The sequence below is a fragment of the Bufo gargarizans genome, chromosome 11 (genome assembly GCF_014858855.1).
Source record: "Bufo gargarizans isolate SCDJY-AF-19 chromosome 11, ASM1485885v1, whole genome shotgun sequence".
NCBI lineage: Eukaryota > Metazoa > Chordata > Amphibia > Anura > Bufonidae > Bufo > Bufo gargarizans.
The window spans coordinates 4798799-4826591 of record NC_058090.1 but is presented as its reverse complement, the minus strand read 5'-3'; the positions used below and the strand labels follow the sequence as shown (position 1 = coordinate 4826591).

The 27793-nt window shown below is 52.2% G+C and overlaps 1 protein-coding gene across 3 annotated transcripts in view; it reads right to left on the bottom strand.

Annotated features, from left to right (window-relative positions):
• Positions 1-4602: 4602 nt before the first annotated feature.
• FANCM (FA complementation group M) overlaps positions 4603-27793 on the bottom strand; it is a 92488-nt gene continuing 69297 nt past the window's right edge. For 2 of the 3 annotated variants that reach the window (XM_044271639.1, XM_044271641.1), the window contains exons 14-23: positions 24890-26750; positions 20664-20746; positions 20475-20546; positions 16049-16156; positions 14803-14959; positions 13105-13208; positions 11602-12099; positions 8939-9290; positions 7033-7324; positions 4603-4825 (exon numbers count right to left, since the gene is read on the bottom strand). In XM_044271639.1, coding sequence (XP_044127574.1) covers positions 4696-4825; positions 7033-7324; positions 8939-9290; positions 11602-12099; positions 13105-13208; positions 14803-14959; positions 16049-16156; positions 20475-20546; positions 20664-20746; positions 24890-26750 — 3657 coding nt within the window. In that variant the 3' untranslated portion in view covers positions 4603-4695. Of the gene's footprint in view, positions 4826-7032; positions 7325-8938; positions 9291-11601; positions 12100-13104; positions 13209-14802; positions 14960-16048; positions 16157-20474; positions 20547-20663; positions 20747-24889; positions 26751-27793 lie in introns of those variants that run through there. The other variant, XM_044271640.1, reaches the window with a different exon arrangement.

The following is a 27793-nucleotide window of genomic DNA, read 5'->3' as shown; positions in this document are numbered from 1 at the left end:
GGATCCAGAGAGAGTGCAAGCACCCCGCCATGTATAGGGTTCATGCACCTGGCCAACAACGTACCGGCGAGAGAACAACCATCGACCGAGGGAGTGTATGTATGCCGCCACCAGGGAAGGAGGCATGCCCAAGGCCAGCAGTGAATCCAATGAGAGTGCATCATACCGCCTATGGAAGGTGGTCATGCACATGGCTGGCAGTGAATCCAGTGAGAGTGCCAAATGCCGTCCACAGAAGGGAGTCATGCCTATGGCAGGCAGCGAATCCAGAGAGAGAGTGCAGCGTTCCGCCTAAGGAAGGGGGTCGTGCACATGGCCAGCACCGTATCCGGTGAGAGTGCAGTATTCCGCCTAAGAAGGGGGTCATGCACATGATCGGCAACGAATCCAGTGAGAGTGTAGCGTTCCGCCTATGGAAGGGGGTCTAGCACATGGCCGGCAGCAAATCCAGTGAGAGTACCATGTTCCACCTATGGAAGGGGGTCGTGCACATGGCCAGCACCGTATCCGGAGAAACTGCATTAGGCCGCCAATGAAAGGGCGATCATGCACAAGGCCAACCCGCAGTTAGGGAGAGTGCAGTATCCCGCCCAGGAGGGGGGTCCTGCACATGGCAGGCACCATAACTGGAGAGGGTGACGACTGCTGCCTACAGAAAGGGCCGCATGCACTGACCAGCGCTGTAGCGCGGAGAGGGCAAGAAACCGCCTAGAAGGGGAAATGACCCTGGCAGCGCCGCAGCCGGGGAGCGCGACACCATGCCACCTATGGAAGGGGGGCATGTATACAGGCAGCACTCTGAGATGAGGCTGCAGTGTCCTGCGCAGCCCACAAGTCATATTAATAAATATTTTTATTTTATTTATTATAACACAGCCTCACTGAGGCAGAAAGGGGAGCCACCTACAGGGGCACAGATTCTCTGAGAAGCAGGAAAAAAAAGGGGGGGGGGGGGCCAGCCATATAGGCCCATCGGAAGCCGGCCTGTACCCAAGGGGTTAACAGGGATCCGGCCTGGGGGGCGACACTGCGATCCTCCGGGGGCGGGGGAACCTCCAGGCAGGAAGAATTCGCGCCTGGAGAAGTTCCAGCCCCCTCCAACAGAGGCCTGAATTTTGCGGCCTAGCAGGCCGTGAAGCCGGGGCCTAAATTTTTAGCGGCGCCCGGCTGACCGGGGCCGCAAGTATTTAAAGTACCGGCCGGGCCTACGGAGCGGCACATACCGGCCGCGGGTGCCCACCCCGCGGGCCGGAAGAGCTGGGGACCCGGATAGAGCGGGATCGCAGCCGCGAAGTGTCGCCCAGGAGGGGAACATTTTGCGGCGCCCGGCCGACCGGAATGTTCCGACGGTCGGCCGGGGGCTGTTGAGGCATAGCGCTCATTTGCAGGCCGCGGTGCCCACCCGCTGTCGGAAGCGATGACCCGGCAGCCATTTCACCCCTGGAGCGGGCCCCTGGCCTAGAACAGCGCTCCATATGGCCGGCAGCCACAACCACCTTGCCCTTGGACCGGTGCCCGTGATGGTAGAGGTGGGTCAGGGGCAGCAAGGCGCGGGCCCTCTGGCCCTGAAGCAGTGGCCGGTAAGAGGGAGGGGGACCCTGAGACCGGGTCTGTGAGGGTGGGAAGCCTGCATAACCCCTCCGTCAGGGGCAGCTAGGTGCAAACCTCTGCAGCTCCCCAGGCATTCTTCTTGCAGGGAGAAGGGTGCCAATGTCCTATGGAGGGGAGGAGAGGGAGCAGAATGTCGCCCTGCGGCAGCCCAGGGGCCAGCCTAGGTCTAGCAGGGACAGAAGGGTCCAGAGGCCCAGTATGGGGGTCAGGCACGCAGGAGACCGGGGTGGGGTGGGGGGGGGGGGAACGTAGGGCTGGAGAAGCCAATCTCTCACCATAGCAGTCTTCACCCTCGGTCCGTTCCAGCAGGGTCGCCCCTTCAGCTACTGGCACCGTAGTGGCAGGACGCTGGAAGAGGGACTTGGCGTGCGGGCGACCCTTGTGCTGGCGGGATGTAGGGGAGCTGGGCTGCCCTGATCCACCTTGCCTTCTGTGGGGGAGGCAGCAGTGCGGGTGACCGGCACTGGTGCAGCTCAACCCCGGGAGAAGCAGAGGTCTAGTGCGTCTCTGTTGTCCCTGATGTTCTGGAACAAAAAGAAAAGTAAAAATCTAAAATTTAAACAAGGAGAAAAGAGCCCTGCAGAGCAGGGAGTGTCTTGCCTCCTTGGACACTAAGCAAAAACTGACAGTCTCTCTCTCCAGGCTGAGGGTATAGCTGTGGAGGAGGGGCTTAACAGTCTTCACTTAGTGTCACGCCTCCTATGGAGATGAGCTATACCCAAGGTCTTCTGTGTCCCCCAAGGAAACTGGGCGAGAAATTTATTTTTTAGGCACAAGTTAGCGGAAAATGATTTATTGATTTATTTTTTTCTCTTACAAAGTGTCATATTCCACTAACTTGTGACAAAAAATAAAATTTTACATGAACTCACCATGCCCCTCACAAAATACCTTGGGGTGTCTTCTTTCCAAAATGGGGTCACTTGTGGGGTATTTATACTGCCCTGGCATTTTAGGGGACCTAAAGCGTGAGAAGAAGTCTGGAATATAAATGGCTAAAACTTTTTACGCATTTGGATTCCGTGAGGGGTACGGTGAGTTCATGTGAGATTTTATTTTTTGTCACAAGTTAGTGGAATATGAGACCTTGTAAGGAAAAAAAAATAAAAAATATAAATTTCCGCTAAATCTTCTATGAACTCGCCATGCCCCTCAAAAGTGATCTTTATAGCGCTGCAGTGATCAGAAAAAAAGCAAGTGAGCGCACAAGATCAGGCCTGATCGGACGAACACTGCGTTTTTTGTAGAGCCTATAGAACATGTCCTATTCTTGTCCGCAATTGTGGACAAGAAAAGGCATTTTCTATATAGTTCTGCCGGTGTCCGTGGTTTGCGGACAAAAACACAAAACAGCGTCTAATATACCTTTTAAGGGTTAAAAAAAAAATTGCATCTACAGCCTGCCAGCGAATGATTGCCACTGGCAGGCTGTAGATCAACTCGTTTACCTTCCAATCCTGTGAACGCGCGCTCCTAGGAAATCTCGTGTGTCGCGAGATGACGCGCCAAAGAGGAACAGACCAACCGCCCGCAGGACGCATCCCTGCGTTAGGCGGTCGGTAGCTGGTTAAAGGCCATGTGCACCTTCCGGGGCTTTTTTTTTTTATGATTGCATTTCACTCCATTTAGGGCTAAAAATAAAAATTTCAATTGGTCTTTATTAAAAAATAATCAGCTGTTCTGTCACAAAGGGTTAACTGTCATGTAAATGTACTTTTTACTTTGGCTTAAATAAGCCTTTATGACCTTTTAATAAATTTAGAGATAAGGTTTATCAGATAAAACAAAGTGTCAATGGAGCGCGTAGGAAGTCGGAGATGAAGGGCGGAACAGAGTAAAAATACAGAGCCTGCTGTGCAGAGAAAGGGGCTCAAAATGTAAAAAGACCAATTGAGAAAAAAAAAATGTTTTAGCTCAAAATGAGTACACTGCAATAATAAAAAAAAAATGCCCCCATAGGTGTCACTCAAGGAGAGAGAACCATCTCGTTAGCGCCACCTTGTGGAAGTGGTTTCCTATGAGTTAAAAATCCAACTTTTCTTCTTTTTTTTTTATTTTTTTCAACTAAGCCCTCTGGGCTCCACTCATCTTTCCTGGTCTTTTTGTGGCCCCCGCTCTGCACTGTGTACAGCATCAGGATGTAGTGCACAGAGGCGCCCAGTGCAGAGCAGGGTCCGGAGCAAGCTAGGTAAGTTTATATATTTTTTTTTTAACGTCCTGATAAATATTTTTTCCTCCTCCAAATCATAGGTGCATCTTTTATAGTCCAAAAAATATAGTAGCCAAGCAAGATCCCCCCCCCCCCCAGCCGGGTGCCCATTGGCAGTACAGAGTAGTTCTGGCTGGGTGCAATGCCTTTGGATTCAGCCAAAATCAAAAGGGAGGAGGGAATGCAATGACAACTAAGAGGCTTAATAGGGGTGGTGCTCGGAGTGCTACAGCCGGCCCCTGGATGCTCCAACTGCCCGATTTCCATAAGGATAAAAATCCTCATCTCCACAAAGCTATAAAGAAGGTATTGTTCTAATTAAAAAAAAAATACCAGGCACCACCATGCCTGATTACATAGTGCGATGATGCTGACAGAGGCTCTGGTAATAGCGTCTTTATCTCAGGCCGCTTTCACACGAGCGAGTTGTACACGCCGGACTCGGAGCGCGAGTATAACAGCTCCCGTCCTGACCTCCCAGCACGGCTGGCATTGCATATATTGATTTATGATGCTATGTAACCCTTAGAGGGCTGGAATGTATTGGATAACACTGATATAATGCCGTCAGTGTCATCTAATACATTCCAGAACTGTAAGGGTTACATAGCATCACAACTTGCGTGTGTGAAAGTGGCCTTAGGCATTAATTGAAACCGCCTGGGGAAAAAAAAAGTGAAGGAGGTGTAATTATTTCACCTTTTTGGAATCTCTCAGTAACAAGGACAGCGGAGACATCAGACGCCCGGTAATTCCCTCTAAAGGAGACAGGGGACATTGGGGTCGTGGTTTGCACAGTCGCAGTGTTTATTTACATATGATACAGATATGATAAAGTGCATAAGATCCTGCGTGGTCCGCCGGCGTCTCCAACGCTACGTGCTCTGCTTGCGTTTGTCGATGTGCGGAAGCATCTGTGGATCAAACACGTACTTGAGGTAGCGGTAGATTTCCTCGGCCTTCTGTTTGCTCACACTTCCTTTACTTACAATCTCTTCTACTGAGCTGCAAGAGAAGAAATGAAACTAAAGCAAATCCCCTAAAGACACAATGGGCCAGATTTATCACGACTCTGACCGCTCACTGCGCTGTCACATGTGGCTAAAGTCACATTTATGATCGGCCCTTTAAGACTGTAATAAATGTGGTTTGACGGTAGCAGTTTATCCGTCAGTAAGCAGCTTTACAAGTCTCATAAGATAAGCATGGGCCTCACTGGAGTGAAAGTGCGACTTTTTAAATAGTCCCAATAGTAAATCTGTCTAGAGATTCATTTACATAAGAAAACACGCCCACTTTCAGAAAACTGGCGAGCATAGCGCAGAGCAGAAAAAAGTTGCAAATTTGTGCGCAGTTTGAGACTTTTTCACTCCATTATTCTGACCTGAGCTAATGATAAATCTGGCCCATTATTCAAACAGGCAGGGCAGGTTATTACTGCATTCTATATATCTTGAGTTTTGCCCGGTTGGTTCTTTATTAAGTGTCCGCTGCAGGGCCGATCTGTGGCCCTTGGCTCTAGTGTCCTGACTGCTCAGAAATGGGTTTGAGGTGTCAGGAACGTAGAGCTAATGCCGCAGGTCAAAGCAGCGCTGTCGCGAGAAAATCAAGATTAAAAAGGATTCTAGCCCAAGATAATAGAACGCAATAATAGAAGAAAAAAAAAATGCCCCCAAAAGTGCCAGGGACTTTCACAAGTCACAACATTTTGGCAAAAAATAAGATCTGACTGCACTGTATGAATGAGCCCGAAGGCGTCTCACATCTGCAGCAGGGAACGCCTGCCAGATAAAGCCACCTCCTTACTGGACCCCATTGACTCTCACCGCTCCGGACAGGTCTGTTTCAGTAACTACTTGTGTCCCCCCCCATGTAATAATCCTGGAGCAGCTAATCAGTGCTGCCAGAGTCAGACTGGTAACACCCAGCTGGACCTTCATTGCACGCTACTGTTATAGAGCAAAGAGAGATGCTCCAGCATTATTGTTACATGGGGTATGTGAGTAGTCACAGAAACGGACATGGCAGAAGGGGCCTTCTTTAAATCTACTTGGGATATCGAATATTACACTCTAGGTACAGTCATTTAAACTATTAGCTATGAACTGATGTTGATGCCCCCATTAGGACTGCAACAATCCCACTGTACCACATACCTGGACTAAGACCACCATAAGTAATCAGCGGGGGTGCCGGGACTCAGACCTCCGCTGGTGTGATAAGGACCTGTCCTAGATCATCATCATCGATTCCTGGATAACCCCTTTAAGGCCTCATGCACATGACCGTTGTTTTGGTCCGCATCCGAGCCGCCGTTTTTGCAGCTTGGACGCGGACCCATTCACTTCAATCGGGCCGCAAAAGACGTGGACGGCACAGAGTCTGCATTCGTTGCTCCATAAATAAATATAACCTGTCCTATTCTTGGCAGTTATAGCAATGGCTGTCCATGCAGTTCTGCAAATTGCGGAACGCACACAGACGCCATACATGGTTTGCGGACCGCAAAACACACAACAGTTGTGTGCATGAGGCCTAAGGCTGTACAGGTCTGACCTCAGGGACCCCCACAATCACTAGAAGATGAGCCGGCGAGGGATCAGGTTGGTTTCAGGCTGTATGTTCTGTTCACACCGTGTTAGCGTCTGCACAGGCTCCATGCACTGACGGAGGCCAAGTCCTCCTGGGCTCCAGCAGGTGGGACGGCGGCCCCAGGACATGTATAGCTTTACTGTGCCTATGTTTTCCTAAGCAGAGGAATCCCATGGTATACTGGTTTATAGTATGGGGGGAACCTACGGACAAAGACTCAGACATGATGTGAACAGAGCCTTACAAGTCTGCCGCCTTCAGATGTGCGTTATGTCTGCCAGAACAGGCTAAGTGGAAGATCGTCTGGACACGCAGGATGCTGTGGTTTGTGTCTGGACGATCGTCAGCCAGATGCCATTATACTTCTATGGGGCCGGAAGACATTGCGTTTCCATACGGCTGCCAGAACGCAAAGTGCTGATGTGCAAGAAGCCTGTTATTCCTCCTGGAAACGTGTGAACATTCCCCTTGTCAAACACGTGTCACTTCAGTCTGACACCATTACTGCTGACGGGGCAGTTTGTGTGGAGACTCATTCACACACTTCCAGGAGGAACAACTGAGAAACCATACGGATTTCTGGGATTGTCCGGACCGGTTGTCTGATGGGGGTCTCTTACCTGTTCGCCATGCGTCTGACAGAAGGGAAGCCATGACACAGGTTCAGGGCAGCGATGTAGCTGACGCTGGGGATGGACAGGTAGAAGTGCAGCGCCTCCTGCTGGCGCCCAGAGACTTGCGTGGGCACAGTTATCCCGGCGTTTTTCCTCTGCTCCAGGGACACCAGCTTCTTCAGCAGCCCGGCTGTCTCCTCTTGGTCCAAACTGAAGAGAACTTGGACCCCAGCTCCGATCAAAGCGGACAGGGTGTTGTCGTAGTACCGGGTCCGCTGGAACAGCCGCGATGTTTCTCCTGCAACATGAAAGGGTAGAGTTTAGAAAGCAATATGGCTGCAGCCATTGTGCCAGAGCTGGGTTGTGATACTTCCCTATAGCTGGGACCCCCAGTGATCGGCTGTGATCTGTGGAGAATCCGGTGGCAAGAGATCCACTTAAACTGGAAACAGAGGCCGGTCTGTGTAATGTATGCCCGGTCCCCCTGCAATACCAGACAAACCCATGGGCAGGAGGGGCGCTATTTCCAGTCTCCTAACGCCCTTTATAGGAAGGTCTAATTATATTCAAGGGTCAGGCCGCCGCAGAAGAAACGGCCGTACAGCGCATGCCTTTATGTTACCTCAACCTCTGTGAACATTGCCGCGCCACCGCATCCCTGCTAAGCAAAACGGCAGCGGGCACGTGGTTTACAGCGGTGACCGACTGCTGCGCTGGACAGTGCTTGACCAGGAATGGCTTAGGAACCTTGGGTGGCACAGTAAGTGGCTATGTGAGGAAACCACCTGGTGGCGGCCATGATGGCTAACCTCCGGTACTCCAGCTGTGGTAAAACTACAACTCCCAAGATGCACACTTTCTTGGCTGTTCTCTGAACCCCACAGAAATGAATGCAGCATGCTGGGAGTCGTAGTGCCGGAGGTTAGCTATCACTGACACCGGCTGACCTGTTACATGTGCTCCTGGCAGCTGAAGGCATCTGTGTTTGCCCCATGTTCATATGTGCCCACGTTACTGAGAAAAATGTTTTAATATATGCAAATAAGCCTCTGGGAGCAACGGGGGCGTTACCATTACACCTAGAGGCTCCTCTATGTACCTTGATTGACAGGGCCAAGCACTATGACAGAGACAGGAGTGATGTTTAAAGTGTGAAGGGTGCGGCAGGAGCAGAGCCTCTAGGTGTAATGGTAACGCCCCCGTTGCTCCTAGAGGCTCATTTGCATATAATAAAACATTATTTCTCTCAGTAATACTGCCACATGGGACCCACACCGATGCCTTCGGCTGCCGAGCGCACATGTAACAGGTCAGCCGGTGTCATAGGGACGGATCTGCTGACAGATGCCCTTTAAAGATGTATTTCAGGACTTGTATTGAGACCCCTCCGTAGGATGCCAGGAGTCGGGCCCCCACTGATTAGCTGTGTAATGGGCACCGGCACATAATGGGACTGAGTTTACGGTATATTTCCAGGTCACTACACCGCGTGCAGGCCAGCACCCCGCGGCTCCGGTAAAGAGCTAATTGGCGGAGGGTCGACTCTCAGCATCCTAAAGGTAGTTCATCAATATTAAAAACCCTTTCTAACTCTGAATTCCCAAGTTTTCCTGCGTATGTGAAAATCAGATATTCAAATCAGCGCCGGCTCTTCTGTCAGCGCCATGCGCAGAATTCCTGCGTGGGGTCGTGCCTCCTTCAGGCGCACACTCACACATAGAGGTCTGACGGCTGGGACCCCCACAATCACAAGAGTGAATTCACTGAATTCACTCTCTAACAAGTCCCCGACCCCCATCCCATTCATTCAGGGAACTCGGGACGCCACCGATCCGATGCTCATGTCCTAGCCTGAGGGTAGGCGACAACCCCTTTAAGACCGGCCATGTATCAGGCTGGGAGAAGAACACACCTGGTTTCACCCGGTCCTTCTCCACAATCAGGCAGAGCCTCTCGAACATGCGCTGTAGGTGCTGGATCCGCTCGACCAGTTTGTTCCTGTTAGCGCTGCTGGCGAATTCGGACTGGGATTTCCTCTCTACGGCTAGGCGGTTGCTGACAATGTAATCGCAGCCCCCCAGGGAGCAGATGTCCACTGTGACCCCGTGAGAAGTCCTCAGGTACGTGATGACCTCGGGTCCGGAGGAGATTTCTCTGCAGTCGGCAAGGACGCAGGAGGCTGTGGACACAGGAGTCTTCATGAGCGCCGAGCCATTCAAGGAAGCCCGCCATGATGAACCCGGCTTATCGCTCCCGTCTTCCAGCTGCAGCGACAGAAAGGATAAAAGAAACCGTATGTGTACAGACTGGGGGGCGTGTAAGCAGTGCGCACGACCATCTATCATACAATGGAAAGTGCAGCTAATACATACTGTGCGTCATTTCATTACATTTTCAAGATCTCTGACTGCTGTCTGAATGGAATCTGTTCTCCCCTACGTAGTGCTGTCTGCAGTTTAGTAATGATAAAATTATGGTTGCCAGCAGCCACCACTAGGGGGAGCTCCCAGCTTACTGTTATATTGCAGTGCGATGTGGAAATCAGAATTTTAAAGGGTTTTTGTCCCCTCCCTCCAAGTCCTGATTGACAGGGCCAGGCAGCGCTCACATCTGTCTGCCAGCCCTGTGTTCAGTACTCGGCGCAGGCGTGGTGAGGGAAAGACGCTCGTAGGCTGCCAGCTTCCTCACCGCGCCTGAGCCGAGTACTGAACGGCACGAGATTTCACCAGAGCACAGGGCTGGCAGATGGATGCGACCCCTGGACGTTGAGGGAGGCGACAAAGGTGGGAGAACGGAGCCTTCAGGAGCAGGAACAACGTCCCCCCCAAAGAGCAAGTAGCATATTATAAAAGCTAGATGATTTCTGGCGTAACGGGGGCACAGATACAAGGTTAGGGTCAGCACATCGCTAATGTCAGCCGGCTTAATAGGGTTAAATCTGGTGGCAGAATCCCTTTAAAGGATTTGTTCCAAGTTGTTGTTTTTTTTTTTTTTTTTTTTCCTTATCTGGGAGCCCAGTAGAACGATAAAAAAAAATATACCATAGCTCCCTGTGCCCGCTCTGATCCAGTGCCATCACTTTGTCCTCCAGCCAGTGATGTATTCTTTGGTGATGTCTCATATACGGCTGCAGCCAATTACTGGTGTATGGCACTAAACCACCTGAGGCCAGTGACTGGCTGCAGCGGTATACGGAACAGCAGAGCAGTGGGCGCTGGATCGGGGGGCACAAGAAAGTAACTCACAAATGTTTGGTTAAAAAAAAAAAAAACACAACATCACACAACCCTTTTAAAGAGGACCTTTCACCTAAAAAAAAAATGTAAACTAAGACCATAGCTTTACGTACATGCCCCCATGAAGTGTTGATCGTTTTTTCTTTTTTCAAACTGTGCCCCCGTTTGTCCGCTATGCCCCCCCGGAATAATTCCCGCCGTCTATGCTAATGAGCCAGCCTCAAATGGGCTGGCTTTAAAAGTTCTCCTCGGCGTGCCTTCTCTCTTCTCCCTGGCACGGAGCGCATCCAATCAGCGCGCTCCGCTCTTAGCCAGGGAGAAGACGCTCCAGTTCTCGCGAGACTTCAGAGAACTGGAGCGATTTCGTCTATCCGGCTAAGAGCGGAGCGCGCTGATTGGATGCGCTCTGTGCCAGGGAGAAGAGAGAAGGCACGCCGAGGAGAACTTTTAAAGCCAGCCCATTTGAGGCTGGCTCATTAGCATAGACGGCGGGAATTATTCCGGGGGGGCATAGCGGACAAACGGGGGCACAGTTTGAAAAAAGAAAAAACGATCAACACTTCATGGGGGCATGTAAGTAAAGCTATGGTCTTAGTTTACATTTTTTTTTTAGGTGAAAGGTCCTCTTTAAGTCACCTCACCGGGGGGGGGGGGGGGGGGGGGGGGCTCTGCATCAAAAATATGAAGCTTTGACATCTGAAGATATTACTAAATAAGCAAAATCTAGGACCTCAAAATCCTAAAGCTCCCGGGAGCGAATGGGGCTGAGCTGCAATACCATATACAACCTGCGGATGGCGCTATTTCTGGAAGAAAGGAGCAATGTTTTCCACTGAATTAAGTGCTAATCTGTTATGACTCGAACACCCCTCCAACAAGACTAAGGCCCTTTCAGACGAGCGGGTGTCACGCTGCAGACGCGCAGCGCCCGGCCTGACCTCCCAGCATTATACTGATTTATGATGCTATGTAACCCTTAGAGGTCTGGAATGTATTGGATAACGCTGGCAGCACTATGTCAGTGTTATCTCATAAATTCTAGAACTTTAAGGGTTACACTGCATCATAAATCAATATAATGCTATGCGACCCCGGCGGTGCTGGGAGTTCAGGCCGAGCGCTGCGCGTCTGGTTCACTTAACGCAGGCATGTCCAAACTGCGGCCCTCCAGCTGTTGCAAAACTACAACTCCCAGCATGCATTGATAGCTTACAGCTATTAGGGCATGCTGGGAGTTGTAGTTTTGCAACAGCTGGAGGGCCGCAGTTTGGACAAGCCTGACTTAACGCATCTTGATTATTAATCGTCACAATCACAATGTCTGCTCTTGGACACGTACCTTCTCCGTGAGACGGATGATCTTATTTGATGAAGATGTGACTTCCGGTTGAAAATCGAGCTCATCTGACAGAGAGGCCTGAAGACTGAGCCGCACCTGGCGCCTGTCCCTCTGGGAGACATCCGGCAAGTTCTTCTTGTCACGTCCTGAACCTTTATTAGTCACCGCGGCGCCATCTGGTGGTGGCTTGGAAGAGGAGGACTTTGAGGAACACTCCGGAGATCTGACTGCTGACTTGGGCGTCTCCTCCTCACTGGAGTCCTCATGGATGATGATCCGTCTTTTCTTTTTTACCGGTTGGCCCCTGTTGGTTTCAGCGTCTTTGAGTTTCAGTCTGCGCCGTGTACGGTATTGTTTTCTCCCTCCAACAAAGCTGTCCTCACAGAGGAGGCCGAAATCCGCCTGAACTTCTTCCTCGTCGCTGGATCCCCCTTCTTCCTCATCAATTTCTTCTACGCAGAAGCTGTCCTCCATGTAGCTCTCGTCTTGCTCTGGAATCTAAGAGCGGCAGAGAAGAACATGGCAGGAAGTCCCATCTGAATTCAGCCATTTCCGACTGGAACGAGGCCGACCACTGAGGTTACTGAAAGATTGCTCCAGCAGGCAGGGGTTAATGTCAGTGCATGCAGGCGCTAACTGCATACACATTGCACTAGATGTAGCAGAGCTGCCATGGTTATTTAAAAAGGACCTGTCTCCCACCAGCGCGTCCTTTAGTAAATACATATAGTAAATGTGCCATCCTTGTAATAAACCTTAAGCAGCCCCATTTCTAATAACTTTGTTTAGTGCTGTTCCTCTACTATTCCTCCTGAACATTTGTGTATAAACTGATAACTGGACGTTACCATTCCCCTTGTTACAGGGATGTGACTGGACACGGTCAGCCTGTGCAGGGATGCCCACCCCCTGTTAATACCTGCTGTCAAGGTATTCAACGTTTTTAGGAGGAATAACTGAGGAATGGGCACAGTGTTAACAAAAGGTACTGTAGAAATCAGCCATGTCAGGAGACTGAACCTGCCGGCATCTAATGGCATGGCGCCCGAGATCAGTGATGTCTCCAGTAGACCTCTCAGCATTGTGTATGTCCGTGGGGTACCTGGTGTCATCGGGGTGTCTCGCAGCAATGCCGGAGTCACCGCTGCAAACCCCCACCTTACTGATTGCCGTCCTCCGAACCACTAAATCGTGCACAGTGAGCCGAGGTGTGTATGGCGCTCAGGTCTCAGATTGCAGCTGGGGGGGGCGGCAAAGGAGACTCCGCATTGCGGCGACGCGGACCGATGACTCCGGGCACAGCGTTTAAATGCAGACTTTTTCACAGGTTTATTCCTGGAAGACGTCTCTGCTGCAGGTTCTGCTGGAGACGACGCGGATCTCAGCATCATGTGACCTGCGCCGTAGCTGCCGACAGGCGATGCCACAAGGGCTGCAGGGTTTGACCTCATTCCCTGTGAGTTTCCACAAAACGAAGAAACACAAATCTGTACAGACACACACCTGGGAGAAGACCGCCATGCTGTGCCTCTTGTGCACCAGTTTAAACCGATTGCCGACAGCAGGGCTGCGGACAGACTTCAGGTATACGCCGTACATCTCCGAGTCTGGAAAGAAAAACCTCAAGGTTATTCAAGCACAAACTGAAGAGAAGACGACGCAAAACACCCTACAGAACGCCGATCACAACCGCAGGAGGAGGGGGGCGAGCGCCGAGCACAACCGCAGGAGGAGGGGGCGAGCGCCGAGCACAACCATAAGAGGAGGGGGGGGCGAGCACCGAGCACAACCGCAGGGGGGGGGGCGGGCGATCGCAACCGCAGGAGGAGGGGGGCGAGCTCCGAGCACAACCGCAGGATGAGGGGGCAAACGCTGAGCACAACCGCAGGAGGAGGGGGGGCAAACGCCGAGCACAACCGCAGGAGGAGGGGGGGCAAACGCCGAGCACAACCGCAGGAGGAGGGGGGGCAAACGCCGAGCACAACCGACGGAGAAGGGGGCGAGTGCCGAGCACAACCGCCGGAGGAGGGGGCGAACGCCAAGCACAACCGCAGGAGGAGGGGGCGAACGCCAAGCACAACCGCAGGAGGAGGGGGTGAACGCCAAGCACAACCGCAGTAGGAGGGGGCGAGCGCCGATCACAACTGCAGTAGGAGGGGGCGAGCGCCGATCACAACCGCAGTAGGAGGGGGCATGCTGGCTTCTTGAGAATGTGCTTTAAAGCCCTGAAATCAGTTTATTGGAGCGGGAGACTCCACAGACTGTCGTACGCTAAAGCAGCTATGAGCATGTCTGTCAGGAAAGTGCTGACTGTCTCCAAGTGGAAACCAGCAGAATTCTGAACGTATTTATTTAAGACGCCAACATACTCCGCAGCGCTGTACAGATACTCATCACTCACATTGGCCCCTTTTCCATTGGGGCAACAATCTACTGTAAATTTCAAATTAACCTATCAGGATGTTTTGGGGTGTGGAAGCCCAGAGGAAAACATGGAAAGGCGGGGAGAAGATACAGTGCCTTGAAAAAGTATCCATACCCCTTGAACTTTTCCACATTTTTAACATTACACCCACAAAGTTAAATGTTGCAGGACAACGACCCTCAACATCCAGCCAGAGCTACAACGGAATGTTTTAGATCAAAGCATCTTTATGTGTTCGAACGGCCGGCACCGTCCAGACCTAAATCCCACTGAGACTGGGGCAAGCACAGACGCTCTCCATCCAATCTGACTGAGCGCGAGCTCTTCTGACCAGGAGAATGGGCAAAAATGTTATCCTCTAGATGTGCAAAGATGGTAGAGACAGACCCCAAAAGACTGCAGCTGTAACTGCAGCAAAAGGGGGTCCTACAAAGTATTGACTCGGGGGGCTGAATACTAATGCAAGCCGCACTGTCCAGATCTTTATTTATTAAAACTTTTTAAACCTATGTCTCATTTTCTCTTCACTTCACACAGACTTGGACTTTTGTTGGTCAATCACATGAAATCCCAACATGAAAAAAATTTGGAAAAGTTTAGGGGTTATGAACACTTTTTCTAGGCACTGCACATGTTGCCTTAAGTGAGTTTCAAACCCAATGCTCCAAGACATTAGTAACCACTGAGCCACTATCCAAGCGATGTGCAGCCGAGGACCGGGTGGAGACTGACCAGACTCTGCTGCACCGCGTCATTTCCCTCCATATTGCACTCACCATCTAAAGCCTGGGACAGCTGAGTGTTGTCATTCAGGAATCCCACCAGCGATGTGTCCTGATCGTTCTCCGAATCGCTGTTCTCATCCGATGACACAAATTCAGCCTCTTCTGCTGAGAGCTCAGCCTCATCGTCAAGGAACTGCCGGGCTGCATTCTGCAAGAGGGTAAGAATGGACGTCAAGACCACAGAAACTATTAGAAGCCATTCAAAGAGAAGAGGAGCTTCACCTCCGGGCAGAGGGACTCCTGCCTCTCCTGACACGTCACCATCTTGCCCTGGTAAATGCACCACGGGGGATTCCTGACAATTTAAGTGTCTTCTTTATAGCAGGCCATGAACGTGGCCAACCACCAAGATGAAGACCTTTCCATAATTCTGACATCCAAGGAAGAGGTGTAGCTTGAAGTCACCTGGGCCCCAATGTGAAATCTACCCCATGGACCCCTCTACTATGCGTCATTTGTATGTCTTAGTGGCCTTTCTAGCTCCAGGACCCCGAGTGAGGCGGCTACTGTGCACCTCGTATGGATACAGGTCTGGTCCAAACCAAGACCAGTGATCCCATCAATCATATGGAAGGGTCAAAGTACATGAAGCCCAAGTGTAAAGCCAGGGCATCCACATCTATGACCGGGGGCCGCACCGCCTGCGCCGGACTCCTGAGCCAACTAGAAAGTGATCCACTTACAACCACCTTGACGTCAGAAGCCATTAGTGTCCTGTGAGGTGCCGCTCGCTGAGCTGGAAGAAGCAAAGTGCAGCAAGATGCTTCTCTACCGCGCAGGAGGTGGAACGGTTTGGGGGTCACCGTTTGCCCTTTCCTATCCAACACACCGATCGCTGCCCCAAATATGCCAGTGCCTCCAATTGCTGGTAACAAGGCAAGATGGGAAGGGGCACAGGGTTTTTAACTCTCTCATTGCCAGGACAGTTTCCACACTTTTGACCTGACAGATGGAAGATGAATTACAAAATAAATGCAAAAGTGCAGATAATAGATGCAGGTCTGCGGCTAAAGTCTGACCTCAGCAGAGACCGGCCGCCGCTAAGAAGAAAACGTCGAAGTGCACGGCGATCACACATCTATTTCCAGATCTGAAACCCACAAATGTCTAGCAAGAAAAACAACTTATTTTGAAGATATTTCTGTGCAGAATCCACGTCAGGGAGCCGGACTGAAAAGTGGATCTGTGGCGATGCAACCTGGGTAATTCTGCTGTGAACAAGCGATCAGTTACAAACCTTCTTCTTGTGCCTAGGAGCGCGCAATTCTTCCTGCTTCCGGCCATTCTGGGCGTTTCCCTTGTGATAAGTGGGGGGATGGTCAAAGTTTTCATCATCAGAGTCCAGCTGTAAGAACAAGGACCAGTCCACAAATTAGTGCTCAGCCGCTACCGCCACAAGACACACAGTGCTTAGCCGCTACCGCCACAAGACACACCGCGATCAGCTGCTACCGCCATAAGACACACCGCGATCAGCTGCTACCGCCACAAGACACACCGCGATCAGCCGCTACCGCCACAAGACACACCGCCACAAGCCACACAGCGCTCAGCCGCAAGACACAGTGCTCATCCGCTACCGCCGCAAAACACACCGCGATCAGCCGCTACCGCCAGAAGACACACCGCGATCAGCCGCTACCGCCACAAGACACACCGCGATCAGCCGCTACCGCCACAAAACGCACCGCGATCAGCTGCTACCGCCACAAGACACACCGCGATCAGCTGCTACCGCCACAAGACACACCGCGATCAGCCGCTACCGCCACAAGACACCGCGATCAGCCGCTACCGCCACAAGACACCGTGATCAGCCGCTACCGCCACAAGACACACCGCGATCAGCCGCTACAAGACACACCGCGATCAGCCGCTACCGCCACAAAACACACAGCGATCAGCCGCTACCGCCACAAAACACACAGCGATCAGCCGCTACCGCCACAAGACACACCGCGATCAGCCGCTACCGCCACAAAACACACAGCGATCAGCCGCTACCGCCACAAGACACACCGCGATCAGCCGCTACCGCCACAAGACACACCGCGATCAGCCGCTACCGCCACAAAACACACAGCAATCAGCCGCTACCGCCACAAGCCACACAGCGCTCATCCGCTACCGCCGCAAAACACACCGCGATCAGCCGCTACCGCCACAAGACACACGGCGATCAGCCGCTACCGCCACAAGACACACCGCGATCAGCCGCTACCGCCACAAGACACACCGCGATCAGCCGCTACCGCCACAAGACACACCGCGATCAGCCGCTACCGCCACAAGACACACCGCGATCAGCCGCTACCGCCACAAGACACACAGTGGTCAGCCGCTACCGCCACAAGACACACAGTGGTCAGCCGCTGCCGCCACAAGACACACAGTGGTCAGCCGCTACCGCCACAAGACACTCAGTGGTCAGCTGCTACCGCCACAAGACACACCGCGGTCAGCCGCTACCGCCACAAGACACACCGCGGTCAGCCGCTACCGCCACAAGACACACCGCGATCAGCCGCTACCGCCACAAGACACACCGCGATCAGCCGCTACCGCCACAAGACACACCGCGATCAGCCGCTACCGCCACAAGACACACCGCGATCAGCCGCTACCGCCACAAGACACACCGCGATCAGCCGCTACCGCCACAAGACACACCGCGATCAGCCGCTACCGCCACAAGACACACCGCGATCAGCCGCTACCGCCACAAGACACACCGCGATCAGCCGCTACCGCCACAAAACACACCGCGATCAGCTGCTACCGCCACAAGACACACCGCGATCAGCCGCTACCGCCACAAGACACACCGCAATCAGCCGCTACCGCCACAAGCCACACAGCGCTCAGCCGCAAGACACAGCGCTCATCCGCTACCGCCGCAAAACACACCGCGATCAGCCGCTACCGCCACAAGACACACGGCGATCAGCCGCTACCGCCACAAAAACACACAGCGATCAGCCGCTACCGCCACAAGACGCCGCGATCAGCCGCTACCGCCACAAGCCACACAGCGCTCAGCCGCTACCGCCGCAAGACACAGCGCTCATCCGCTACCACCGCAAAACACACGGCGATCAGCCGCTACCGCCACAAGACACACCGCGATCAGCCGCTACCGCCACAAGACACACCGCGATCAGCCGCTACCGCCACAAGACACACAGTGGTCAGCCGCTGCCGCCACAAGACACACAGTGGTCAGCCGCTACCGCCACAAGACACATCGCGGTCAGCCGCTACCGCCACAAGACACTCAGTGGTCAGCTGCTACCGCCACAAGACACACCGCGGTCAGCCACTACCGCCACAAGACACACCGCGGTCAGCCACTACCGCCACAAGAGACGCAGTGATCAGCCGCTATCGCCACAAGACACACAGCGATCAGCTGCTACCGCCACAAGACACACTGCGATCAGCCGCCACAAGACACACCGCGATCAGCCGCTACCGCCACAAGACACACCGCGATCAGCCGCTACCGCCACAAGACACACCGCGATCAGCCGCTACCGCCACAAGACACACCGCGATCAGCCGCTACAAGACACACCGCGATCAGCCGTTACCGCCACAAGACACACAGTGCTCAGCCGCTATCGCCACAAGACACAGAGGTCAGCCGCTACCGCCACAAGACACAGAGGTCAGCCGCTACCGCCAAAACGCAGTACTCAGTTCTCAACCGCTACAGACACACAAGAAGGTTAGTGAAGAGCCAGGGCATTTTGCTTGTTTTGCCCTCTCTATTATCTATCCTAGTCTACACAATCCTCAGGGCAGACGCCATGACTTGGGCCAGGTCATAGGAGGGAAAAAGGAGCCAATGCCCTTAGGTTTCCACCAACTTTAAGTTTTATATTATTTAAGCAATTTACAGTAGTAATATTTATGGAATATATGGGGGTATTATTTGAGCAGTATATGGTGATATTATTTGAGGAGTACAGTATGAGGACAAGTTCCTTCATGGCAGAAACTGTTCTTTTGCATAAATACTGGCGCGCCTACACGGGTGCATTAAGTACAACACGAGCGGTGTGGCTGAGATCCGTTCTCGTGCGCTCATGTAAAGTACCGTCATACGTTTTTCTGACTCAGACCTGCAGTTATTACTGTGATATTAAATGATTCCCCACCGTATAGAGATGACCAAGGACGAGCAGATCAGACGCTGCCTTTCAGCATCAGCCTTGAACAAGCAGCGGAAAGCGTCTCTTCTTGGAAAGTTGGGCTGTTGCTAGGCAACCACTCGCCATTCACAATCATATGTGTTTATCCCACAAATTACCCGTCCCCTCTATTCTTCCCCGGCTTTGTATAGACGGCTATACGGCTTTCTGACCGCAGCATCGTTAACTAATTACTGAAACAACAGGATAATACTGTCCTTTATCCTGCACACGGGAGGTGAGCGCTCCCCGTCCGGCAGTATACATTATATATTCTGATGTGTATGCAGATAATGGGCTCTAAATGGCTCCCGGGGTAATTTCACATATAATGTAATAAGAGGAAAGGGGCGAGGGCGGATGGGCCGATAATAAGGAACCAAATGATCAAAGCGCGTCCGGAAATTTGTTCCGTCACCTGAGAGACTAAGACCGAGGAAAATCTGCTTCATAAAGAAAATGTATATGAAGTTACAGCAATCTCCCACATGCAGAAGGGCGCGCAGAGACAGAAGCCCAGGGGCGCGCAGAGACAGAAGCCCAGGGGCGCGCGCAGAGACAGAAGCCCAGAGGCGCGCCGAGACAGAAGCCCAGAGGCGCGCCGAGACAGAAGCCCAGAGGCGCGCCGAGACAGAAGCCCAGAGGCGCGCCGAGACAGAAGCCCAGAGGCGCGCCGAGACAGAAGCCCAGAGGCGCGCCGAGACAGAAGCCCAGAGGCGCGCCGAGACAGAAGCCCAGAGGCGCGCCGAGACAGAAGCCCAGAGGCGCGCCGAGACAGAAGCCCAGAGGCGCGCCGAGACAGAAGCCCAGAGGCGCGCCGAGACAGAAGCCCAGAGGCGCGCCGAGACAGAAGCCCAGAGGCGCGCCGAGACAGAAGCCCAGAGGCGCGCCGAGACAGAAGCCCAGAGGCGCGCCGAGACAGAAGCCCAGAGGCGCGCCGAGACAGAAGCCCAGAGGCGCGCCGAGACAGAAGCCCAGAGGCGCGCCGAGACAGAAGCCCAGAGGCGCGCCGAGACAGAAGCCCAGAGGCGCGCCGAGACAGAAGCCCAGAGGCGCGCAGAGACAGAAGCCCAGAGGTGCAGGGAGCGAGAGAGAGGAGATGGCTAGATACAGATATAGGAGAGAAAGCTGGAGATATGAGATAGAAAGATGATTCATCCAAAAATGTTGATAATCTGGCAAAACACACAATGGTGTCATAATCTGTGATAATCATAATTTCTGTTAACACCTGCAGATTAGTATTTTGCTCTGTCCTCAGTAATTAGAAGTAATTCTGTTGTCCCGAGGTGTCCGGGTGTTTGGCATGATCCACCAATAATCCAGACACCAGCCGGTCCCGAGCCGGTGTATATCTGCACATAACATAATTCCTGTAATCTGACATTAATGGACCCTGATGAATCGTTCTGGATTATTGGAGATTTTTTCTGCAGATGGACAGACTCTACCCGGCAGCAGCAGACTTACAGTGTTAAGGACGTGTCGGCGCTTCTTAACCACAGGCATCGGCGAGTCAACATCACATTCGCTGCTTGGAGTCTACAAAAGAAAATTGAAAACAAACAAATGAAACAAAGAATCGGCGCGCGATTAAACGGCCGAGCCACATCCCAGAGGGTCCCGGCCAGCGGTTGTGAAATGCGTTCCCCCGCTCACCTCCGGAGACCTGATGACATCGGTGCTGGGCAATTTTCTTTTCCGTCTGAAGACGACATCATCTTCGCTCTCAGGACTGCTGCCTGCAGGGAGACGGTAAAAATCCCAGAACAAAACAATAAGAGGCAAAAACACTGAATTAAGAAGCAGAAAACAACCTGGAGAGCTCAGCGTCCTGGTGCCGGAGAACAACTACCCCAGGACGTCGGGGTAACACCGGCTTATATGACTGGAGGGGAGGCTTAATTAAAAAAAATAACTAAAGCAATTAAAAGGGAAAAAGGAGATTTTTTTGTGAAACTCACCTGTAAAATCTTTTTCTCGTCTTTTCCATTGGGGGACACAGACCATGGGAATAGCTTAGAGGTATTACTAGGAGGGACACTATGCAAATACAAAAGAGAGCTCCTCTTCCTCGGGCTATACCCCCAGGAGGAACTCAGGCGTTGCAAAAGCAGTAGGAGAAGGAGAAAAGAAAAATGAATGGAAGCCATCGGACCAAAGCCCATGAGGTCCAACCACAAACAGAACTGAACTGAACCCCTCCTGCAACAGGCAGAATGGGTGGGAGCTGTGTCCCCCAATGGAAAAAGACGAGAAAGATTTTACAGGTGAGTTTCACAAAAAATCTCCTTTTCTAGTACATTCCATTGGGGGACACAGACCACGGGACGTCCCAAAGCAGTCCATGGGGTGGGAAAAAACATCAGCACCACCAGGAGGAACGTCCAACGGTCAAACAGGAACCACAGCCTGCAAAACCCTGCGGCCAAAGACAGCATTAGCCGAAGCCAGCGAATGCAACTGATAAAACTTCGTAAAAGTATGTAAGGACGACCAGGTGGCCGCCTTACACAGCTGAGACGCAGAGGCACGATTGCGCCTTGCCCATGAAGCTCCCACCGCCCTAGTGGAGTGAGCAGTAATCCGAGCCAGGGGAACCCTACTACAGGCGCGATAAACTGCGGAGATAGTCGAGCGGATCCATCGCGCCAAAGTGACCTTGGAGGCCGCCAGACCCTTACGAGGTCCCTCGGGAATCACAAAGAGGGAGTCTGAACGGCAGACGGAGGCGGTAGCCGTCAGATACACCTTCAGGGCCCAGGCGACATCCAGGGAATGGAGAACGCGTTCCTTGGGGTTTGCCGGAGAAGGGCAAAAGGAGGGCCGGACAAGATCCTCATTAAGGTGGAAAGGAGAGACCACCTTGGGCAAAAAGGAGGGAACCGGACGGAGCACCACCTTATCCTGGTGAAAAAACAGAAAAGGCTCCTGGCAGGAAAGTGCGGCCAGCTCCAATACCCGCCTGATGGAAGTTATGGCCACAAGGAAGACCACTTTCCAGGTGAGAAAGGTCAGGGAGACCTCCCTCAGAGGCTCGAAGGGGGCCGCCTGGAGGGCGCGCAGGACCAAGTTGAGATCCCAAGGAGGTAAAGAGGGGAAAATCGCTCTCAGCTCCAGGATGTTGATCGGAAGGCGAGATTCCGTCGCCGACCAAACCCCCTGAACAGTGTGGGACAGGAGAACGCCGCCCCAACCCAGGAGGCTGACGATCGTCCAGGAGAACGGGAGGCAAGATCTTCCCGACGTCAGGTTCATAGGGGACAGCCACCAAGGAAGAGCTGCCCGAACCCGTGGAGACAGGCGGATGCGAGCGTCCAGACCACGAGAGGTCTTGTCCCAGAGGGAAAGGATCTCCTGTTGCAGCGAACGAGTGTGAAACTGGGCATATGGTACGGCCTCGAAAGAGGCTACCATATGACCCAGGACCCGCATGCACTCCCGGATGGAGAGACACGGGGAGCGCAGCAGGTGCGCCACTGCCCCCTGGATCTGGGAGGACTTGGAGACTGGAAGAAACACCTTGGCGGCCGAGGTATCCAAAACCATCCCCAGGAAGGAGAGCTTCTGGGACGGGAGGAGAGAGGATTTTGGGAAGTTGATCAGCCAGCTGAACTGTTCCAGAGTCTGAACAGTGATCCGTACGCTGTCCTCGGCCTGCGGAAGCGATGGGGCCTTTATCAGGATATTGTCCAGGTAGGGCAGTAAAGGAATACCCCTGGTGCGAAGAAGCGCCATGAGCGGTGCTAGGATCTTGGTAAAGACCCGAGGGGCGGTCGCTAACCCGAAAGTAAGGGCGACAAACTGATAGTGCCGGCCACCAATGGCGAAGCGCAGGAATCGTTGGTGAGAGTCTGCGATAGGAACATGCAGATAGGCGTCCTGGATGTCTACGGACGTGAGGAACTCCCCTGGAAGAAGAGAAACAATAACGGAGTGGAGGGATTCCATTCGAAACCTCCGGTGACACTGGTCAGAGTCGTCCGAACGCGCCTCTAGACGAGGGGGGGAAACGGAGTCATCCGAGGAGGGATGCTGCCACTCACGCTGCCTCTTAGCGGTCAAGCGTCCTCTGCGGGAACCACTGAGAGGAGATGGAGTAGTTGGCACCACAGGATTGGAAACCGCCATACGTTCCATAAAGGACATGCCTTGGCGACTAAGGCCAAATCAGCGGCCGCACTGGACATGGCAGATGCCCAAGCAGGGACCGTAGGCTCTGCAGGGACAGGGGGAGGACTGGGCTGGTCAAGAGAAGGAGGAGAAGGATGATCCTGTCCAGTGGCAGGGCAGGAGGCATAGATACCAGCGACAGAAAGTGGCAGAAGACACTCCTTACAGGACCCTATTGTGGTCCGAGAAGAGGTCTTGGCAGACTTAAGGGGGGCCCCAGGCTTAGGCATGATGGCAACCACCAAAAAATATCTCTACTAGCAGCAGCAAGAATTGCTAAAAAGTCCTACCACCCAGGCAACAGCACAGAATCCACCAGAGAGGAGCAGGGGAGCAGCCACGCTAACGAGGTGCTTCTCAGTAAGCGGAGGAGATGCCAGAGCGAAGCGCTGAGACTCCGCCCCCGTGACGCGTCATAGAGCAGGAAAAGAGCGCGCGCGCTGTATGAAAAAAAATAATGTCCCCCGGCGCCGAACGCGCCGTAGCGGGGGTTAATGAAGGGTGTCGGAGGCCCCCGAATGAAGCGGGGGGCCTCCGCTGGCGGGTGCTGCTGGAGAGAGTAGGAGCGGTGCCGCATCGGCGCCGCGCTGAGAACAGCCGAGCCCCATAGAAAAAACCTGGATAGAGAGAAGGGAAGATCCACCCCATAAAGAGCGAGTATAGTGCCTCCAGATGCCCTCAGAACCTCCAGACAGAAAACAACCATCTCCCCAGCTCACCCAGATGGCCCATAGGTATCAAGCAGGAGAAAAGAGGGGGGGGGGGGGAACAGAGGGGAGCCATACTTATCTGCTCCTGAAGTCTTCTCCCTCTGTTCAGTACCAGCAGGGCTCACCTCTTCAGACATCTGACTCCCGGAGTACAGTGCTCTGGATGGAGGGCAGCAGCAGATGACCCACGAGCTGGTGGGATGCCGGAGCTAACAGGTCGAGCCCGGATCCACTTGTCTTCTTGGGGGAAAATGGTGGCAGCGTCCGCAGACGGCAGCGGGCACTCCATGGGGGACCAGGAAAGCGCTATGCTGACCTGCGTCCCCATCTAGAAAGAAAATAACAAACCGGAGTAGAAATCAAACAAGTGTCATCCTCCTTCACCGGACACTAAGCAAAGACTGAATTCCCCCTGGTGGAGTCGGGGGGTATAGCCCGAGGAGAAGGAGCTCTCTTTTGTATTCGCATAGTGTCCCTCCTACTATTACCTCTAAGCTATACCCATGGTCTGTGTCCCCCAATGGAATGTACGAGAAAAAAGTTTATAAAAATTTTATATAAAAAAAGATATCGCCCCGTTGTGCTGGATCCATGATTTGAGAGGTGAAAGGGGAACAAATAAATATTCCCCAAAAAATAAATTCTACAAACACCAAGCTTGTTCTGCAGGTGCTTAGACATCTGCAGGGGAGCTGTGCACACAAGGCGAAAGGGTTTTTATATTTTTCCTATTTTTTTTTTACAGGATAGGTGATAATTATTGGATTGTAGGGGGGTCTTTATATTGGGACATCCAGCCATTCGTCGGTCCACCACTCCATTCACCTCTATGGGACTGACAGAGCGCCATCTATATGAGAAGTGGACGGACGTGCACACTGCCGCTCGAGTCACAGGGCAGGGGAACCCTCTGTTCTCAGGATCACATGGGTTAGGTACTCATCACCTATACTGTGGGACGACCCCTTTAAGAGGATAATGGACGGCTGAAATCGAACATACCGATAGTTATAGACGGGTCCACGATGGTTTCCGGTCGATTTCCTCCTCGTGTGGGGGGCGTGCTTTCTGCCCTACGTCCATCCTTCTTAGTTGGTGTATACAAATTACAGTGTGCTGAAGTACTGGAAGACATTCTGGTGCGGTCCATCTTTTCAGTGGGCGACTTTAGAAAGGCCGAGGCACAGTGTGAGGTTTCCGGAGTCTGGGAAAACCTCTCTTTCAGAGGGTGTAAGGGTGAGAGTAGAGAAAGGCGTCTGTCAGACATGGCTTGGTAGGTGGAAGTCACAGGAGTAGACATGAAGCCATCTCTTGAGATCATCTTGTTGGGGGGGCTGGGGACCTTGAAGGGGCTGGGTCCTTCTTTACCGTCATTCGCTGGCTGTCCGTCATCTTCACCTTCTGGAGAATCGCTCTCAATGGAAAATCCAAGGTCGAAATTGACAGAAAACAATTCCTGAGAACCATCAAAATCAACCTCCTCCTTGTGTTTTGTGTTCTCAGTGGAGTTGGAAGTGGCCTGGTCTTCTGGTTCTTGTTCTGTAGGGTCCTCAGATAGTAGAGATGGGTCAAACAGATTGAAGTTGACGCTGGTCCCTCCATGATGTGTCTTGTCTGTTGCACCAGCTCTGCTTGACGTGAACTGGTCAATTTCTGCAAATTCTTCATCCTCAAACAAGTCGAAGCTGTCATCGAGGTGGTCAGGAAACAAGTTGAGTTCTTCCCTCAACACTGGTGGATATTCTACCTTCTCGCTCTGGGAAGGGCTGGGAGCCCTCGGGACATCAATGTCAGTATCGTCACTTTTTGTATTATTTCGGTCGGGGATAAGGGGCAAGTTATTTTCGATGTTAACGTGATGATTTTCTGGCTTTCTGACGTCCCTTGTAGATGTGTCAAAACGCTCCCTGTTATTCGTAAAGCCCTCTTCATGTTCTTCTAGGACATGGCTGGATGCTGGAGGTGACTCAACATTTTCAACGTAGACATCTTGTGCATCAGAATCAAAAATATCGTCCCACGGAGGATCGTGTAGTGATCTTTCATCTACCACCCCACTGGTGTCAACAGTCTCCACAAGGTCTCCATTATTTTGCGGTTGGTGCGTTCTCCATTGTAACCCTTCTCCATTAACCTGTGTAGGACCAGGTCCACACTCTGGTTGACTTAAGGGGCTGTGAAATCCCTGCAGAGGTAGAGGCGGTAGTTCAGATTTTGTATGTGGCACAGAGAGAATCTCGGCTGCTGAAGTTTCAGGAGAGATTTCTACAGTAACCAAGGAATCCAGTTCAGTTAATGGTGGAGGGGAAGAAGTTAAGAATTTTTTGACCCGCAGTAGTATTTGCCTTACTCCATTAATGCAGTCATTGGCAAACTCAAGAGCAACGTCATGAGATTCACATGGAGGAGAAAAGAAGGAATCTGACAGAAGAGCAGTGGGGTCCTCATCGTACTCAGTCGTGCGGCAATTTGTTGCTGAAACATCTTCCAGATTTGTAGGATTCTTGGAAGATTCTTTGTTCTCTTCAATTTCCATTTCATCAGCGGGATCATGAACTAGATCGGCCTCCAAGGCACCGGCTTCTTCCACCTCCGAAATATTAACTATTGAGTTTGTATGGAGAGGCTCGGCAGAGAGCGATCTTGTGTTTCTCGAAACCTTCGACGTCGACCTAAAATCTTCATCAGGCTCAAACGGAGAGAACAAAGTGGAGTTCTTACAAGTCTTTGTGTTGTTGACGACGGGCAACTTTTTCTTGGCCTTTAAACTAGCGGCGGGACACGCTCTATTGTCTTTACGCAATGGCTGGACGTTCTCCTCCTGCAATAACGTCTTCATTTCCTCATCATACTTGCAACCGTTCTGCAAAATGGAGCAAGAAGGTGTTATTCTTGTAAACCCGACATCACCGTTCTGGATCCTGTTATAATAGTAATTGTGTAAGGTGCCTTTACGAAGAACCGCATATCAAAAACAGCATAAAATATCAATACAGGTAAAAACAACTCATTTAAGGCTGTATTTTGTGGACGGGGATGTGGGAGCCGGATAAATACCCTCAAGTGATGACTCTGTTCTGCAGAAAGCGCCAAACATAATAATCAATTGGGGGTCTAAGAAACAATCCTGCCCCGGCTACTCCAGAAAAAGGTTTGCAATTAACAGGAGATGGAAAGAAACACACAAGCAGCCGTTTGGGGGGACGCGTGACTCATTAGAGGCCGCATGGAGCCATCTTCTGCCTCTCAAGAACCGCTGTGGAAATGATTTATCTTAAAAGGACACTCCACCTTATTCTCACTATGCCCGACCATAACTGCCTTCAGATTAATGTCGGGCAAACCTGGCATTACTGGTGGAACCGGCCGAAGGGGGCACCCCCTCAAGGCAGAGGTCAGGAAAAGAAGGCTTAGACTATCTCAAGTGACATAAGCCACCGCTTCTCCTCACTGAAAACACATACATGCTGAGCAGAGCTAAATGTTAGTGCCTGCATGTGTGTAAGGCCCCTTTCACACCTGCGTTGTTCTGTTCCGGCACAGAGTTCCGTCGTCGGGGCTCTATGCCGGAAGAATCCTGATCAGGATTATCCCCATGCATTTTGAATGGAGAGAAATCCGTTCAGGATGCATCAGGACGTCTTCAGTTCAGGAACGGAACGTTTTTTGGCCGGAGAAAATACCGCAGCATGCTGTACTTTTTGCTCCGGCCAAAAAACCTGAACACGCTCCCCCGCTCCTACTATGGCAACCAGGACTTTAATAGCGTCCTGGCTGCCATAGTAACACTGAAAGCATTTTGAAGACGGATCCGTCTTCAAATGCTTTCAGTACACTTGCGTTTTTCCGGATCCGGCGTGTAATTCCGGCAAGTGGAGTACACGCCGGATCCGGACAACGCAAGTG